This window comes from Halictus rubicundus, chromosome 7, assembly GCF_050948215.1.
Source record: "Halictus rubicundus isolate RS-2024b chromosome 7, iyHalRubi1_principal, whole genome shotgun sequence".
Lineage (NCBI taxonomy): Eukaryota > Metazoa > Arthropoda > Insecta > Hymenoptera > Halictidae > Halictus > Halictus rubicundus.
The window spans coordinates 3,967,800-3,981,405 of record NC_135155.1 but is presented as its reverse complement, the minus strand read 5'-3'; the positions used below and the strand labels follow the sequence as shown (position 1 = coordinate 3,981,405).

General features: G+C 30.1%; 2 protein-coding genes across 5 annotated transcripts; both read left to right on the top strand.

The window, feature by feature from the left end:
- Window positions 1-108: 108 nt before the first annotated feature.
- LOC143355427 (uncharacterized) lies at window positions 109-3,554 on the top strand. 3 transcript variants are annotated; one of them, XM_076790220.1, is made up of 9 exons: window positions 109-491; window positions 586-804; window positions 879-1,065; window positions 1,125-1,345; window positions 1,430-1,558; window positions 1,638-1,848; window positions 2,051-2,280; window positions 2,357-2,525; window positions 2,594-3,552. In XM_076790220.1, exons 1-9 carry the CDS (start codon window positions 268-270, stop codon window positions 2,735-2,737), a joined length of 1,734 nt encoding a protein of 577 aa, XP_076646335.1. In that variant the 5' UTR covers window positions 109-267; the 3' UTR covers window positions 2,738-3,552. The 3 variants fall into 3 exon arrangements, with proteins under 3 accessions (XP_076646335.1, XP_076646334.1, XP_076646336.1); XM_076790219.1 differs by having other exon boundaries at window positions 1,638-1,974; window positions 2,594-3,549; XM_076790221.1 differs by lacking the exon at window positions 109-491 and having other exon boundaries at window positions 645-743; window positions 1,638-1,974; window positions 2,594-3,554.
- A 356-nt stretch (window positions 3,555-3,910) lies between these two features.
- Window positions 3,911-13,555, top strand: LOC143355424 (thioester-containing protein 1 allele R1). 2 transcript variants are annotated; one of them, XM_076790212.1, is made up of 28 exons: window positions 3,911-4,101; window positions 4,847-4,922; window positions 5,290-5,482; window positions 5,554-5,778; window positions 5,865-6,115; window positions 6,352-6,510; window positions 6,580-6,751; window positions 6,824-7,015; window positions 7,087-7,188; window positions 7,268-7,401; window positions 7,481-7,601; window positions 7,683-7,826; window positions 7,916-8,035; window positions 8,135-8,189; window positions 9,042-9,264; window positions 9,657-9,774; window positions 9,857-10,043; window positions 10,133-10,293; window positions 10,370-10,508; window positions 10,612-10,730; window positions 11,072-11,211; window positions 11,297-11,516; window positions 11,592-11,969; window positions 12,065-12,217; window positions 12,280-12,455; window positions 12,541-12,712; window positions 12,785-12,887; window positions 12,978-13,555. In XM_076790212.1, exons 1-28 carry the CDS (start codon window positions 4,059-4,061, stop codon window positions 13,178-13,180), a joined length of 4,479 nt encoding a protein of 1,492 aa, XP_076646327.1. In that variant the 5' UTR covers window positions 3,911-4,058; the 3' UTR covers window positions 13,181-13,555. The 2 variants fall into 2 exon arrangements, with proteins under 2 accessions (XP_076646327.1, XP_076646328.1); XM_076790213.1 differs by lacking the exon at window positions 9,042-9,264 and adding an exon at window positions 8,443-8,575 and having other exon boundaries at window positions 3,913-4,101.
- The last annotated feature ends 51 nt before the right edge of the window (window positions 13,556-13,606 follow it).

Below are 13,606 nucleotides of genomic sequence, written 5' to 3'. Positions count from 1 at the left end.
TAAAAGGATCAAGTTCCGAAAACCCATCTGACATGTTTACTGCTTGCAGCTGGCATTCCTTTCCGTTATCTTCCCTACCCGAGTGACCGTTTAATCTAATTGACGTGTTCCGCTTAGCTGTAACTTGGTTTTAAGGAAATTACAATAAAAAGAGTTACTACTTATTTTGAAATTCAAATACGCGCGGCACCGTGACTTTAGTGATTACTAAGATGGCGACGACTTCGATTAGAGCGACATCACACTATATAGTCAGGCGAGTCCTCTATGATCAAATTACAAACGTTTGTATTTGAAAATTTTCCACAAAACATGAGTGTATCGAGTAGGATTCTGTATAATAAAGTCATAAGCTTACGTTCAGAACTTTCAAACAGTATTTCACCAGACATATTGGATAAATGTTGCGAACAATCAGCACAACTTTTTTTAAAATGGTTCACCGAAAATGTGAATCGCATGAATGTTCTTTCAAACGAAGAGGTTCAATTGTAACGTATTCATTATCCATTTTATTTATTTACTACTTATACTTGAATTCATTAAATATCATAAGACCACTGTTTTTCTTGTTTAATGTTTTAGAAAAAACAAATTACGAGAAACAAATGAATGGCTGGATGGTTTTGAATTGGATTCTAAATTGGAAGAAGCAACCAAAGATTGCCCTGATGTATTAAAAATTGTTTCTTTCGACGATGTAGATATAAATGACCTTTTTGCTGAATTTGAAATAGTTAAAAGTGTGTATAATGAAAATGAAAATTATATACTTGCTTCACAAAACGGAATTGAAAGTTTAAAGTAATATTTTTGGTACACGCACTTTTATTCAAATTTAATTGCCATTATTATGTTTAATTAAAATATTCTCTTAGAAAATTAATGACAGAGCTAGATGACGAAATCGAGAAGGAATCAGAATTGTTGAACAAAGAATATATTGCAGAAAACAAAGTTTATGCAGACTGTTCTATGATTTTGGATGATTTTGATATGAATAATCATGAGTTTTTTAGAGAAGTTGAATGCCTTTTAAATCAATATGCAGATGCAGCAGAAAATGTAGGTAACTATCATTAATTTGTTTTAGGTTCCTCACAATATAATAATCTTATTTGTAGAAAGGAACACCATCAGTATGGACCCAAATGCCACTGGAACTTTTCAGTAAAAACATAAAATTATATTATCATTATTTAGGCATTCATATAAAAAAGCGATTTGGAAATGTTTTTAAAGAAGAACAGAAGAAAGATTCAAACTATGCTTCTCTAATTAATGAGAGTCAAGAAGTGCATATAGATGATGAAAAATTACAGGAACTAAAATTGTGCAAAGAAAAGTAACTTGTTTTTTTATAACAATTACTGAATGAAATATTGATTACATTTATTAATTTGTCAGTACATTATGGTTTATTTTATAGTTTGATTAATGCAAAGGTAGAAGAGGTTTTAGCTAAAATAAAACCAGAGTCATATGTTGCAATGTTAGAATATGCACAAAAAATATACAATAATGGAAATTTAAAAGTACCTAAACCTTCTGAATTGAGGTAATCAAATATCATTTACATACCACAAATTATTTTAATATATCAAGTAGGTGTAAATAATTTATTTATTTGTAATTAGATCGGAAATTTCAAAATTAACCACAAAAAGAGATTTCTTGGAAGAAAGTGTATCTTTACTAGAACATCAATTGACAGAAATTGTACAACAGTTTGCGGAATTAGAAATGGCTAAAATCTTAAAACAGGATGCATGTTCAAAACTTGAGCAAAGGAACATTAAATTAGACAAAGTTAAAAACTTGCAGTTTCTTATAAAGGAGTGTGGCCATGTAAATGCTGATTTATTATTTATATTAATGCAGACACAGTTGTATCGTCTTATAAGTATTTCAGAATTTGTGACTGATACCTATCACTATATGACTTCAGAATACTCATTGTCTTCCGCAAGATGTGTTAGTAACTAAACTTAAAATTAGAAGATAACGTTACACTATGTACTAATTAAAAGTTTCTTTTTATTTTCTCTAGGAAAGTATGCAGCAACAACAGGAAGAGTATTCTATGCTTGTATCATCTTGCTCAGACACACATAATTTGTTCATCAAGCTTTTAGTTTCCATTTTGTGTAATGGTGATAGTACGCAGCACATAAATTCTGCATTAGATAAATACAATGAACTTATAAATGAAAACAAAGTCAAAAAGCAATTCATATTGGGGACAGACATGAACTCAAAAATTGATAAGTTGGAAATGTTGTAAGTATTATACATACATTTCCTAATATAAATATAATGTGTTAGTTATTGTAGGAATTGTAATTTTATTATTTAGAGAAAATGAAATAAATCTGCAATATATAAGTGAAATTCAAACTGGACCAACATATAGTTTCAAACCAATTTCATATGAAATAGAATCTTATTACAAGGAAGCTTTTGATCATTTACAAAATATACAAGCAGATTTAACAAAAATAAGAAGTCAAATGAAAGAACGAATGGTAAATTTATAAATATTAACGAAATATGATATTATATTTGCTAGAATAAAAAATATCCTTTCTTGCAGAAGACTGACCTAGGATTTGAACGAGACAGGCATTTAGTATGGCAACGATTTTTAGTTGATCCAGATACATTAAAGCAAAAACATAAAGATGGGATGCAAATAACAAATAAATCTTGTTTTCGGAGTACATTTGAATCCGAATAAAACACGATTTTTCACGACTCTACTATTAGTATTAAGAATAAGCGAAACAGTTTAAGCCAGCACCACACATCTAACATGAGGTGTGACGATTGTATGTGCAAATGGCTGAGTATTGGATTACTGGGGAACGTAATAAATAAGTTGATAGGCAATGGGTAAACACATACACAGTTAGAAGATCTCCTACCACCAAACTCCTTTCATAAGAGGAGGAGTCTTACGTATAATACCAGCTAGCTGGTTGCTCGTCCTAAGCTGACAATGAGATGCACTCAATAAGGAATCCAGTTGCACAGCGCAGTTCTAGAATATATAGGCCATACGCCCTATGCGGGCGTTCAAATCACTACAAATGAGCTACATATAACTATATATTTTATCCATTATTATGTATTATATCGACAAGAAGTAGTTTATTATCTTTATTAAAAATAGTAATAACTTCCAATGTTAATTTTTATTGAATTAAACAGAATTTAGTATTCATTTGACTCAAAAATAACTTAAATTATATTCGAACTTATTATAACTTTTTTATGATACATATAATATATTAAATTTGTATTGTAAGAAGATATTATGGCTTTTGCAATGACTTCTAATTTTGAAAAAGAAATATAAAGCTTGCCATGTAAAAAGGATTAAGCATTTAACCATATATGACAAATCATACATCAGATGCTTTTACAATTGTTATGTTATGCTAGACGCAGATTAAACTGGCAGTTGATGTCATCAAGATTGACTTATGAAATACGTCGAAGGTCATTTTCGATATTAATTAAAGATGCGAAATGATGACTCATAACTTGTTTAAAAATTCCCCAACAATTCATAGATTATCCTTAAAAATTTCTTAAAAATTTTAAATTGATAAATACTAGAAGTAATTAAATGCAATGGTCCATACACCTTCTTATTACTTTATAATATTACATTTATATATTGTATAATTTTCGATAAGATATACAGTTTACAATTGCACTCAACAAATACAGCTATTAGAATAATTTTCATAGAATTAAACTCATACTATATATAAATTTAATCTCGAATACTGTGAGATGAAATGCATACAGACAAACTGGAGAATATGTTTGTAGTACCCCACTGGTTTGTTACTTCTATAACGGTAAAAGCGTGACAGATATAGTAGAAGCAAAACGGTCTGGAGGAAGGGAAACCTACACTATTAAATTTCTTGAAGCCATGATCGGTAGTGTCTGTTAGTGTTCGCTCGATTGTTAGTTTAGAAGCGTTGCAATACCGTTGCTTCATTTCTTTCTGAAATTTGCGTAAGAAAATTATAACTCGCGGTTGCATGAAACCAGCGAGATTGAGAAAGCATAAACAGATTCGATCAGGTAAGTTACCCTTTCATTGTAACTTTTTAAAGAGATGCGATCTTGCAAAATGAACAAAATTGGAATCACAAATATATTCCATGAAGATTTGATAATAAGAAATAGAACGTTTTAAAGGATATATTTTTTATAATTTATCATGAACAGCTTCTACACGAATTATTTTTAAATGCGAAAATCCGTATAATTAATGATATTTAGTAAATCGGGTTTCGAGGACTTGCAGGATGTAAGATTCTGTCGTACCACTTTCTAATTAACGAGAAGATATCGCTGATTGCAGAATTTGACAAGATCGTTTAGTTACCTTTTCGATCTATTACGTCTCTTATTATTTAAATAATAATTTTCTTTCGTATTGTCGAATGCTCTCGTTTATTATAATGAATACTGGAAAACCACAAGCTTGAAATACGTATGACAATTTCCTATTACAGTAATTGATTGAGGTTTTGGAATTTCCACTTTTCTGTTTGTGCGAAGACAAATAATATTTGATACAATAGGTAATCCACACACATTCATGGGAAAACCAGTTTGATGATTTAAGATTATAAAGATAACTTCATTCGAGGAAATAACTACATATACGCGCTACGCTTACATCATAGATATAATTGTATTGTATTGTTTTAATGCAACTGAACGTGTGACAATAATTGTGTGTCAGATAATTTACGTATATGCGTATATACGCTAGTACGTATTTTCAATGCAAATTAATTGATTCAATATAATTTTACAGAATCAACAAAAATGTGTTTGCATTGGTTCTACATTTTTTTCCTGTCATGCATAACTGCAAACATACAAGCAGAATCGTATGTATATAATATTTTTATAAATGTTTTATTTTAACAAATTAATGTTTAACACTATATAGATCTATATACCAAAGAGGTCAAAATGATTAATTACAAATTTATAAAACGATTACAATGATTAAAAACATGAAGATATGCTTTTGTGAGAATTTTCCAGTAGATTTATTCATTTATATATAAATATATGTATATTACAATGAAAGTTAACTGATATCTCAATAAATGCATTTTTGTAATTTGTATAATAAAATGAAATTCAGTCTCTTTGATTGCTGTGTATTTCTAGTGTTAAAGTCTTAGATATTATATATTGTTATATTCAAATCTATTGAGAAAATACTATGTTATCCAATATCTTCTGCAGGTATTACAGCATAATTTCACCAAAAGTGGTTCGACCTGATTCAGAATATCATGTAGCAGTAAGCACAGTTGGCATTTCAACGACATCAACAATATACGTTGAATTGAATGGTCAGCTGGACAATGGGGATATATACAATGTATCCCAAGTTGTACAAGTACAGCCATATTCTACAAGAATCTTAAAGCTTGAGGTACATTTATTTAATTAATGTTTTTGAAGAAAAATACAATTGCAATTAATTAATTTCTTAAAATATTTTAGATTGGAGATGTTATACCTGGAAAGTATCAACTAGTTGCACGTGGTCTTTCAGGAATTGAGTTCTCTGATTCAAAATCTGTTGAATATGCACATAAGAGTTATTCAGTTTTTATTCAAACTGACAGAGCAATTTACAAACCAGGGAATAAAGTCATGTTCAGATGCATTTTATTGAATTCAAGACTTAGACCTACTCTTGCCAGATTAGTAGATATTTTTATAACGGTAAATAATTTTAAATCAATGTTACATAAGAAATTAAATAAGACAAAACCATATTATATTATATATTATGCATGAAATTTATATAGGATGGAAAAGGTAACAGAATTAAACAGTGGAATCGTCCATCTGTAACACATGGAATTTTTAATGGAGAAATTGAATTATCCGAGTCACCTGTGTTAGGTACTTGGAAAATTATCGCTAACATTGGTGATCAAATATTTGAGAAAGAGTTTGAAGTTGCAGAGTACATCTTACCTAATTTTGAAGTTAGCATAGTTGCTCCCAAACATTTTACATTTAAAGACTCGAAAATTACTGCAACAATCTATGCAAAGTGAGGAAACTTCAACATTGTATCAAATCTATATACTATATTAGTTTCTATAATATATTCCGTGTGTAAGTTTTAAAAAAAAATTATTGATTACCGATTTCTGGTAATTACTAATATTTCTGATTTATAAAATGTCTCTTGTTCACAATTATAACAAATAGTTATAATGTTTAAATGTTATTACTTCCATAAAGAATTTTATTAAAACTATTCACTTCAAAGTTCAACTTATTTAGGTATTCTTATGGCAAGCCAGTGAAGGGTGAGGCAACGATTACAGTTTATCCTGATATTTTTTCTGGCGTCATTCAACCAATTTATCAACAACCTGTACGAAAAGTGATACCTATCGATGGAAAAGTAGTAGTTGATTTTGATATTGAATCTGAACTTAGGTACGTAAAATGAAAGGTATTTTTCTCCACTGTTTTCTGAAATCTGACTTATTAGTATATTTTTTTTAGATTATCCGATGAGTACGAAAGACCAGTTGTGATTGATGTAGCAGTGGAAGAATCTTTAACTGGTAGAAGACAAAATACTTCTATGCAAGTAACACTACACAAGCATAAGTACACAGTGGAGTTAATAAAAACATCAGAATATTATAAACCTGGTTTAAAGTATACAGCATTTGTATGTATATGAGATTATTTTTATTGTATAATGTTGTATTTATAATTGTTTTTTAATGAACAAGACTTACAGGTGAAACTAACGTATCACGATGGAACACCAGTTCAAGATAATAAAAATCCTATCACAATAATGTATGGATATACTTACAATCAATCTGCATATAGCATTATTAATAGAATGTTAGATAAAAATGGTATGGTACAATTGGATTTCTACCCACCAAAAGCTAATGACAACACTTCATTTCCCTTAAATATTCAGGTAAAATATTACAAAAAGTGAATAATTGATTTATACGTAACAAATACGTGTACAAAATTTATATTTAACAGGTGCAGTATCTAAATTTACACGAGTGGTTTCCATCAACAAATCAAGCCATGTCTCAGAACAATGAATACATACAAGCTATTTTGAAAACTGAAAACCCCACTGTATGTACATTTGTATTTGTATAACACATGAAATGTGTCAACGTATGATCAATATGAATTATAATACTTTCTTTTCCAGGTTAATCAGGACATTGAAGTTGAAGTAAACTCCACAATTCCATTAAAATATATTAATTATGAAATATTTGGACGTGGTGATATATTGGATGCAGGTTCTATATATGTACAAAATAAACTCACAACAACTTTCAAGTAAGTATTTACTTAGTTTTAATTTAGTTTAATTATTACTCATTCAAATTCAAACTGTAAAAACATTCATTTGCTACAGATTTTTAGCAACATATGTTATGGCGCCTACTGCACATATAATTGTATATTATGTAGGAACTGATGGAGAAGTGATTGCAGATGCTTTAGATGTAGAACTAGAAGGAGTACTTCAAAACTTTGTAAGTTAATTTAAAAAGTTGAATTAGGAATTTGAAAAGTTAATTAGGAATTTTTTTATTTTCCTTTGCTTTTTATTTAAGGTCGACATTAATCTTGCACCCGACGAAGTTGGACCAGGGGAAAATGTCAATTTAATTATCACATCGAAGCCAAATTCATATGTCGGTTTATTAGGTGTTGATCAAAGATCTATTTTATTAAAGTCTGGCAATGATATTTCTCGTGTATGTAATTTTCTGATCGTTTAATGAATTCAAAGCTTGTTATAGTTCCAAATATTATAATAATAACAGCATATTTCAATGATTTGCAGGAACAAGTGTATAAAGAGTTAAAATCGTATGACATGGTTCAAGACTCACCATACGCGGATTCAGTTTTGGACCGATATCTTTGGAGCCGTGGATCAGCTACAGCAAATGATGTTTTTAGTGTATGTAAATACTTAACTTTCTGTGTATATTATATTTTAACTATTTTGCATAAATACATTATACACTTTTAAATTAAACCATTTCTTTTTTTATTTTAGGAAAGTGGTGCTATTATTATGACAAATGGATATGTCCATGAAAATTTTCCAATTCGTAAGTAAATTCGGGCAAATATCTACGTGGTTTTATAAAATTGGTAACTAATATTACTTTACCAACCTTATTATACGTGATCCCAAATATTTTTCTAATTTAGTAACAAATTGGTTAAAATGTTTTACTACTTCGTAATGTAGCATGAGAGTAATATCCTCAAAGTTCAGCATTCCATATAATACTTACATTCAAATCAGTTTAGTTAATCAGAAAACGTATTTACCATTTAACATGGCTTATGTCTGTGTAGTATACTATAGATCTGGTGTAGACATCCACTTTCCAGCCGCTGTTGGAGGTTCAATTGCATTAAAATCGTCAGAGAAGATGAAAGTACGCAAGAATTTTCCTGAAACTTGGCTTTGGCAAATGCTTGATGTTGGGTAAAGCCATTGAAATTATTACCTGCTGATAATACTTATCAATTTGAAACTTGTTAAGTAAAGTAAAAAGTTACATTAACATGACATATTAACCATCACTCAACTATGTTTCATATGTTTCACTAATACTGAATTAAAATTAACTATGCATATAGAGAGGGGGAGTATATGTGGAAGTATATAGCGAGTATGTATTTAACAGGGTAGCTTCATGTAATTGACTCTGTGAGGTGACGGTGTAATTATAACACATTGTTTCATGCTGCTAGTTAAGTATAATTTACTTTGCTAGTAACACTTTATTATTTCTATGTTTTGAGATACATAAAAGTCATCACTGAACAAATTTCGCTTGTAAACATGTTCTGAACAGAATTTAATAAGACGTTTATTTTTGTGGTAGCGTTATACATTTATTTTCTCTTGGTTCAGCTGATATAATGCAATATAGAGAATTCGATTCCAGGACAACCGGGAATAATGGAAGGTAGAATAAGAGGCTCGCCTCATGGTGCATCTACACTTCGGCCAGACATTGGTCCACCTGTTACGCACAAACTAGCAACAAGACCACCATTGGCAGGTCCTTATGCCTTCTCTCGCATCCCACCTCCTGTCTGGAATAAGCCCCGTGTATTCCTAATGCATGACATCTTAAACACCTGGCTTTTTACAAACTTCTCTTCAGGGTATTTATGTTATAAATACTGTCAGTTTACAATGCTTTATATTGTATACATTATACATGCTTTGTATACGTATATATTTAGGCAAACGTCATTCGTGCAATGTTGCTTTGTTTTGTACAGAACATTTCTTTGTAAATCAATGCTATGGGATGTTCTCGGTGTTCGTATATGACTACTATACATTTACTTGTTTAATATTATACTTTCAATCATTCATTCTTCCATGTTATATAAAGTAAATTTCTCAGTTTTTAATAAGGTGATTGAATCTTTGTAAAATACAACTACATATATTATGAAACATCCATCAAATCGTACATTTACCACAAATCGTAGTGCTTTTAAATAAAAAATCATTTAACACAAAGAATAACTATGTAAACTGAAACCAGGTTTGATGGGAAGAACGAACTGAAGAGGAATGTTCCTGATTCAATCACATCGTGGGTATTGACAGCATTTTCTTTGAATGATGTTCACGGGTTAGGCCTTATAGAACAACCACGAAAGGTAAACGTAGATTGGCAATATAAATAATACGTAATTTTAAGTGTCATGAAAACTAATCAGAAAAACCAATATCTTTTTTTAGTTAAAAGTTTTCAGACCATTCTTCATTGCAATGGATCTCCCTTATTCGGTAATTCGGGGAGAAATTGTTGCAATACAAATGGTGGTATTCAACTACATGAATAAGTCTGTAGAAGCAGAAGTTTTACTGACGCACGAAGGTCAATTTGATTTTGCGGAAATTTCCAATGACGTGCACGATGTACCAAGTAAGGTTTAGTTTAATCGATTTTATAAGTTATGATATTGCAGACGATAATACTATAGAGTCAACATAAATACTGATCATATATTTCAGAACTAGAATTGTATCGTAAAAAGAAAGTCGAAGTAAAAGCTAATTCTGGTGCTAGCGTATCATTCATGATCATTCCAAGAGATCTGGGTTATATTACTATTAAAGCAACTGCGAATAGCATATTAGCTGGTGACAGTATTGAACGTAAACTACTTGTAAAAGTAATGTGTCTTTTATATATTTTTTATTTATAAATTGTTATTAATTGAATATAGAATTCAATTTTTTATTGTACAGGCTGAAGGAGAAACACAGTTCTTTAATAAAGCTGCTTTCTTGGATCTTAGAGATTCACCTAGCATAACAACAAATTTCACAATAGACATACCTAAAAATATTGTACCAGGTTCTGAACATATTGAAATCTCTGCTGTAGGTAAGTTCTTCAAATAAAACTTTGTACTTCATGCAGTTTAATTTAGTTAATAATTTTTCATCCTAAATGGAGGCTTTGTACTATTAAAATGTTTACTTATTAGGTGATATTTTGGGTCCCAGCATTTTAAATCTGGCAAATTTAATTAAAATGCCTTCTGGTTGTGGAGAACAGAATATGTTGAATTTTGTTCCAAATATAATGATACTAAATTACCTCAAAGTAAGTACATATACAATAAGTCATATCTATGCAGTGTATTAAAATATGTGGGACATCCACAAAAATAGAAGGAATTGATTAACTTTCAGATATTCAGATAAAATTAATCGACTTAGATAAAAAGGAAACAATTTTTTATTTTTTACCACGTAGTTTCATGCAATTACTATGATCAAATTGCCTAAAATGTTATATCATAATACATATTCCACTGTTGCGAACAAGGCACAATTCTAAAGCACATATTCATTAGTATGTACTCTCAAACAGAAGAGATAAAAGCATATTGTGTATAAGAAAAAGAAAATCAATTATATACAGGTATAAATATACATTTGCAGAATACAAATCAACTAACACAAGCAGTAGAAGGTAAAGCTTTGAGATATATGGAAATAGGTTATCAAAGAGAGTTGACTTACAAGCATGATGATGGATCATTTAGCGCGTTTGGCAAGTCTGATACCAATGGAAGTACATGGTATGCATTATAAAAATGGTTAATTTATTAAATTCATATGGCACAACAATACCTAACATCTATTATTCCACTGCAATTTTATTAGGCTTACAGCTTTTGTGGCAAAGGCCTTCAAGCAGGCTATGGAATATATTCTAATTGAAAATAGAATAATAGACGAAGCTCTACAATGGTTGTCAAACAATCAAGCTCCAAATGGAAGTTTCCCTGAAGTAGGAAAAGTTAGTCATCGTGACATGCAAGGAGGAGCTGCAAAAGGTCTTGCACTGACAGCTTTTACTCTTATTGCTTTCCTTGAAAACAACGTAAGTTCATATTAATTCAGTCAGAATCCTAAAACTTATAAATCAAATATTCATCTTATTCTAATAAAAAATTAGGATTATAATGAAAAATATCGCAACACAATAAACAAAGGGATTGATTATATTGTCCGTAACATGAATGACCTAGATGATATTTATGCGTTGAGTATTTGCACGTATGCCTTAAATTTGGCAAAACATCCATACGAAAATGCTGCATTTAATTCATTAGAATCCAAATCTACTGGAAAGGGAGATCTCAAATGGTGGAGTAAACCTCTACCTAAGGATGATAAAAATCCATGGTATTCTTTACCAAGACCTGTTGATGTAGAAATGACATCGTATGCTTTATTAACTTATCTCAGACGTAATCTAGTCACCGATTCCATACCTCTAATGAAATGGCTTGTAAAGCAAAGAAATGCTGAAGGTGGTTTTGCATCTACACAGGTAAATATTATAAGAGTATATATACTGTAGACGTAAACAGCATACACAATGTAAATGTAGTATTTAAAATTTAACGTTTACAAACAAATCTTTAGGATACTGTGATTGGAATACAAGCATTGGCAAAACTAGGTGAAAAACTAGCATCAAAGAATAATGCTATTTCAATAACATTTATGTATGAGGGAGGTGGACAGAGTCAAATGAATATCAATTCTGATAATTCTATGATACTTCAAAAACATGGAGTAAGTTTGAATTGTAGGCATCATAATTTAAATGTCTTTCATATATTTTACACTTTCTTTAGCTTCCCAGGAAAACACGATCGGTTAATATAACAGCTACTGGAAATGGATTCGCCCTGGTTCAAATTTCATTCCAGTATAATTTAAATGTAACTGGAGCTTGGCCGCTCTTTACTTTGGATCCTCAAGTCGACAAAAATTCTAATGCTAATCACTTGCAACTTTCAATTTGCTCTGGGTATGTTATATGTATTACAGTATAATAGGTTTCATAAACATTACCTGGAATTACTGTCTTAATATAACGTGCGTTTAAATAACAGATTTGTACCAACAAAAGAAGCAAATGAGAGTAACATGGTTGTGATGGAAGTTAGTCTACCATCTGGTTTCACTGTAGACAAAGACTCACTACCCAGTCTTGAAGTATCTCAAAACGTGAAGCGTGTAGAAACTAAAGAAGGAGACACAGTTGTAATACTATACTTTGATAAGGTATGAAAAGTGTGTTATTTTAATTATTTCAATCAATTTCAAAGTATATTAATAGTAAATAATACATTACAGATGGACAGACGGGAATACTGCCCAACAGTATCTGCATTCAGAACGCACAAAGTAGCAAAACAGAAACCAGTTCCAGTTACTGTATATGATTATTATGATTCCTGTAAGTTACTTAATATGTCAAAATAATTATTTATAGTGTATAGCAATATTATCCCTAATTCTTAGATATTTCTTCTCTTTTTATATTTAGCAAGAAAAGCGAGAGTATTTTATGAACCCCGGAAAGCAACGCTTTGTGACTTATGCAAAGAAGAGGACTGTGAAGATTTATGTGTTTCACAACTTGGTAAACATGAAGATTCCTCTCAATCTGCTGCTTCGTATTTAACTATGTGTGCATACCTACAATTATTACTTGTATTCTTCTCTGTTAAGTATTTTGAATATTTTTAGTTATAACTTTCCAAAAACGTTCTGTAGTTTTTTGTTTTTTAAAGAACAATGATAAGGCTTTTAGTAAACACGCAACCAAAGTACATCACATGCAACAATTAATGTACTCTAATTACCAAGTACATTAACAAGGTTATGTATGAGCTTTAATCGAATTTGAATCCAGTGTTTGAAATTTACAATGAATAATATTTTAATGTAGCTGAAAATACTCTACTTAACAAATCAAACGAATGAATTTTTGTTACATACTGACAATTTATCTTACAGTAAATATACTGTATTGTTATTGATAATAAGTTGTTACTTGTTTACTTACAATTAAGATTATAAGAAAACTAGTACTTATTAAAGATGAACTTCTCTAAAATAAAAGGATGCAGTTTTATGTACCACTATTCGTTATCTGTATATAAAGAAATATAT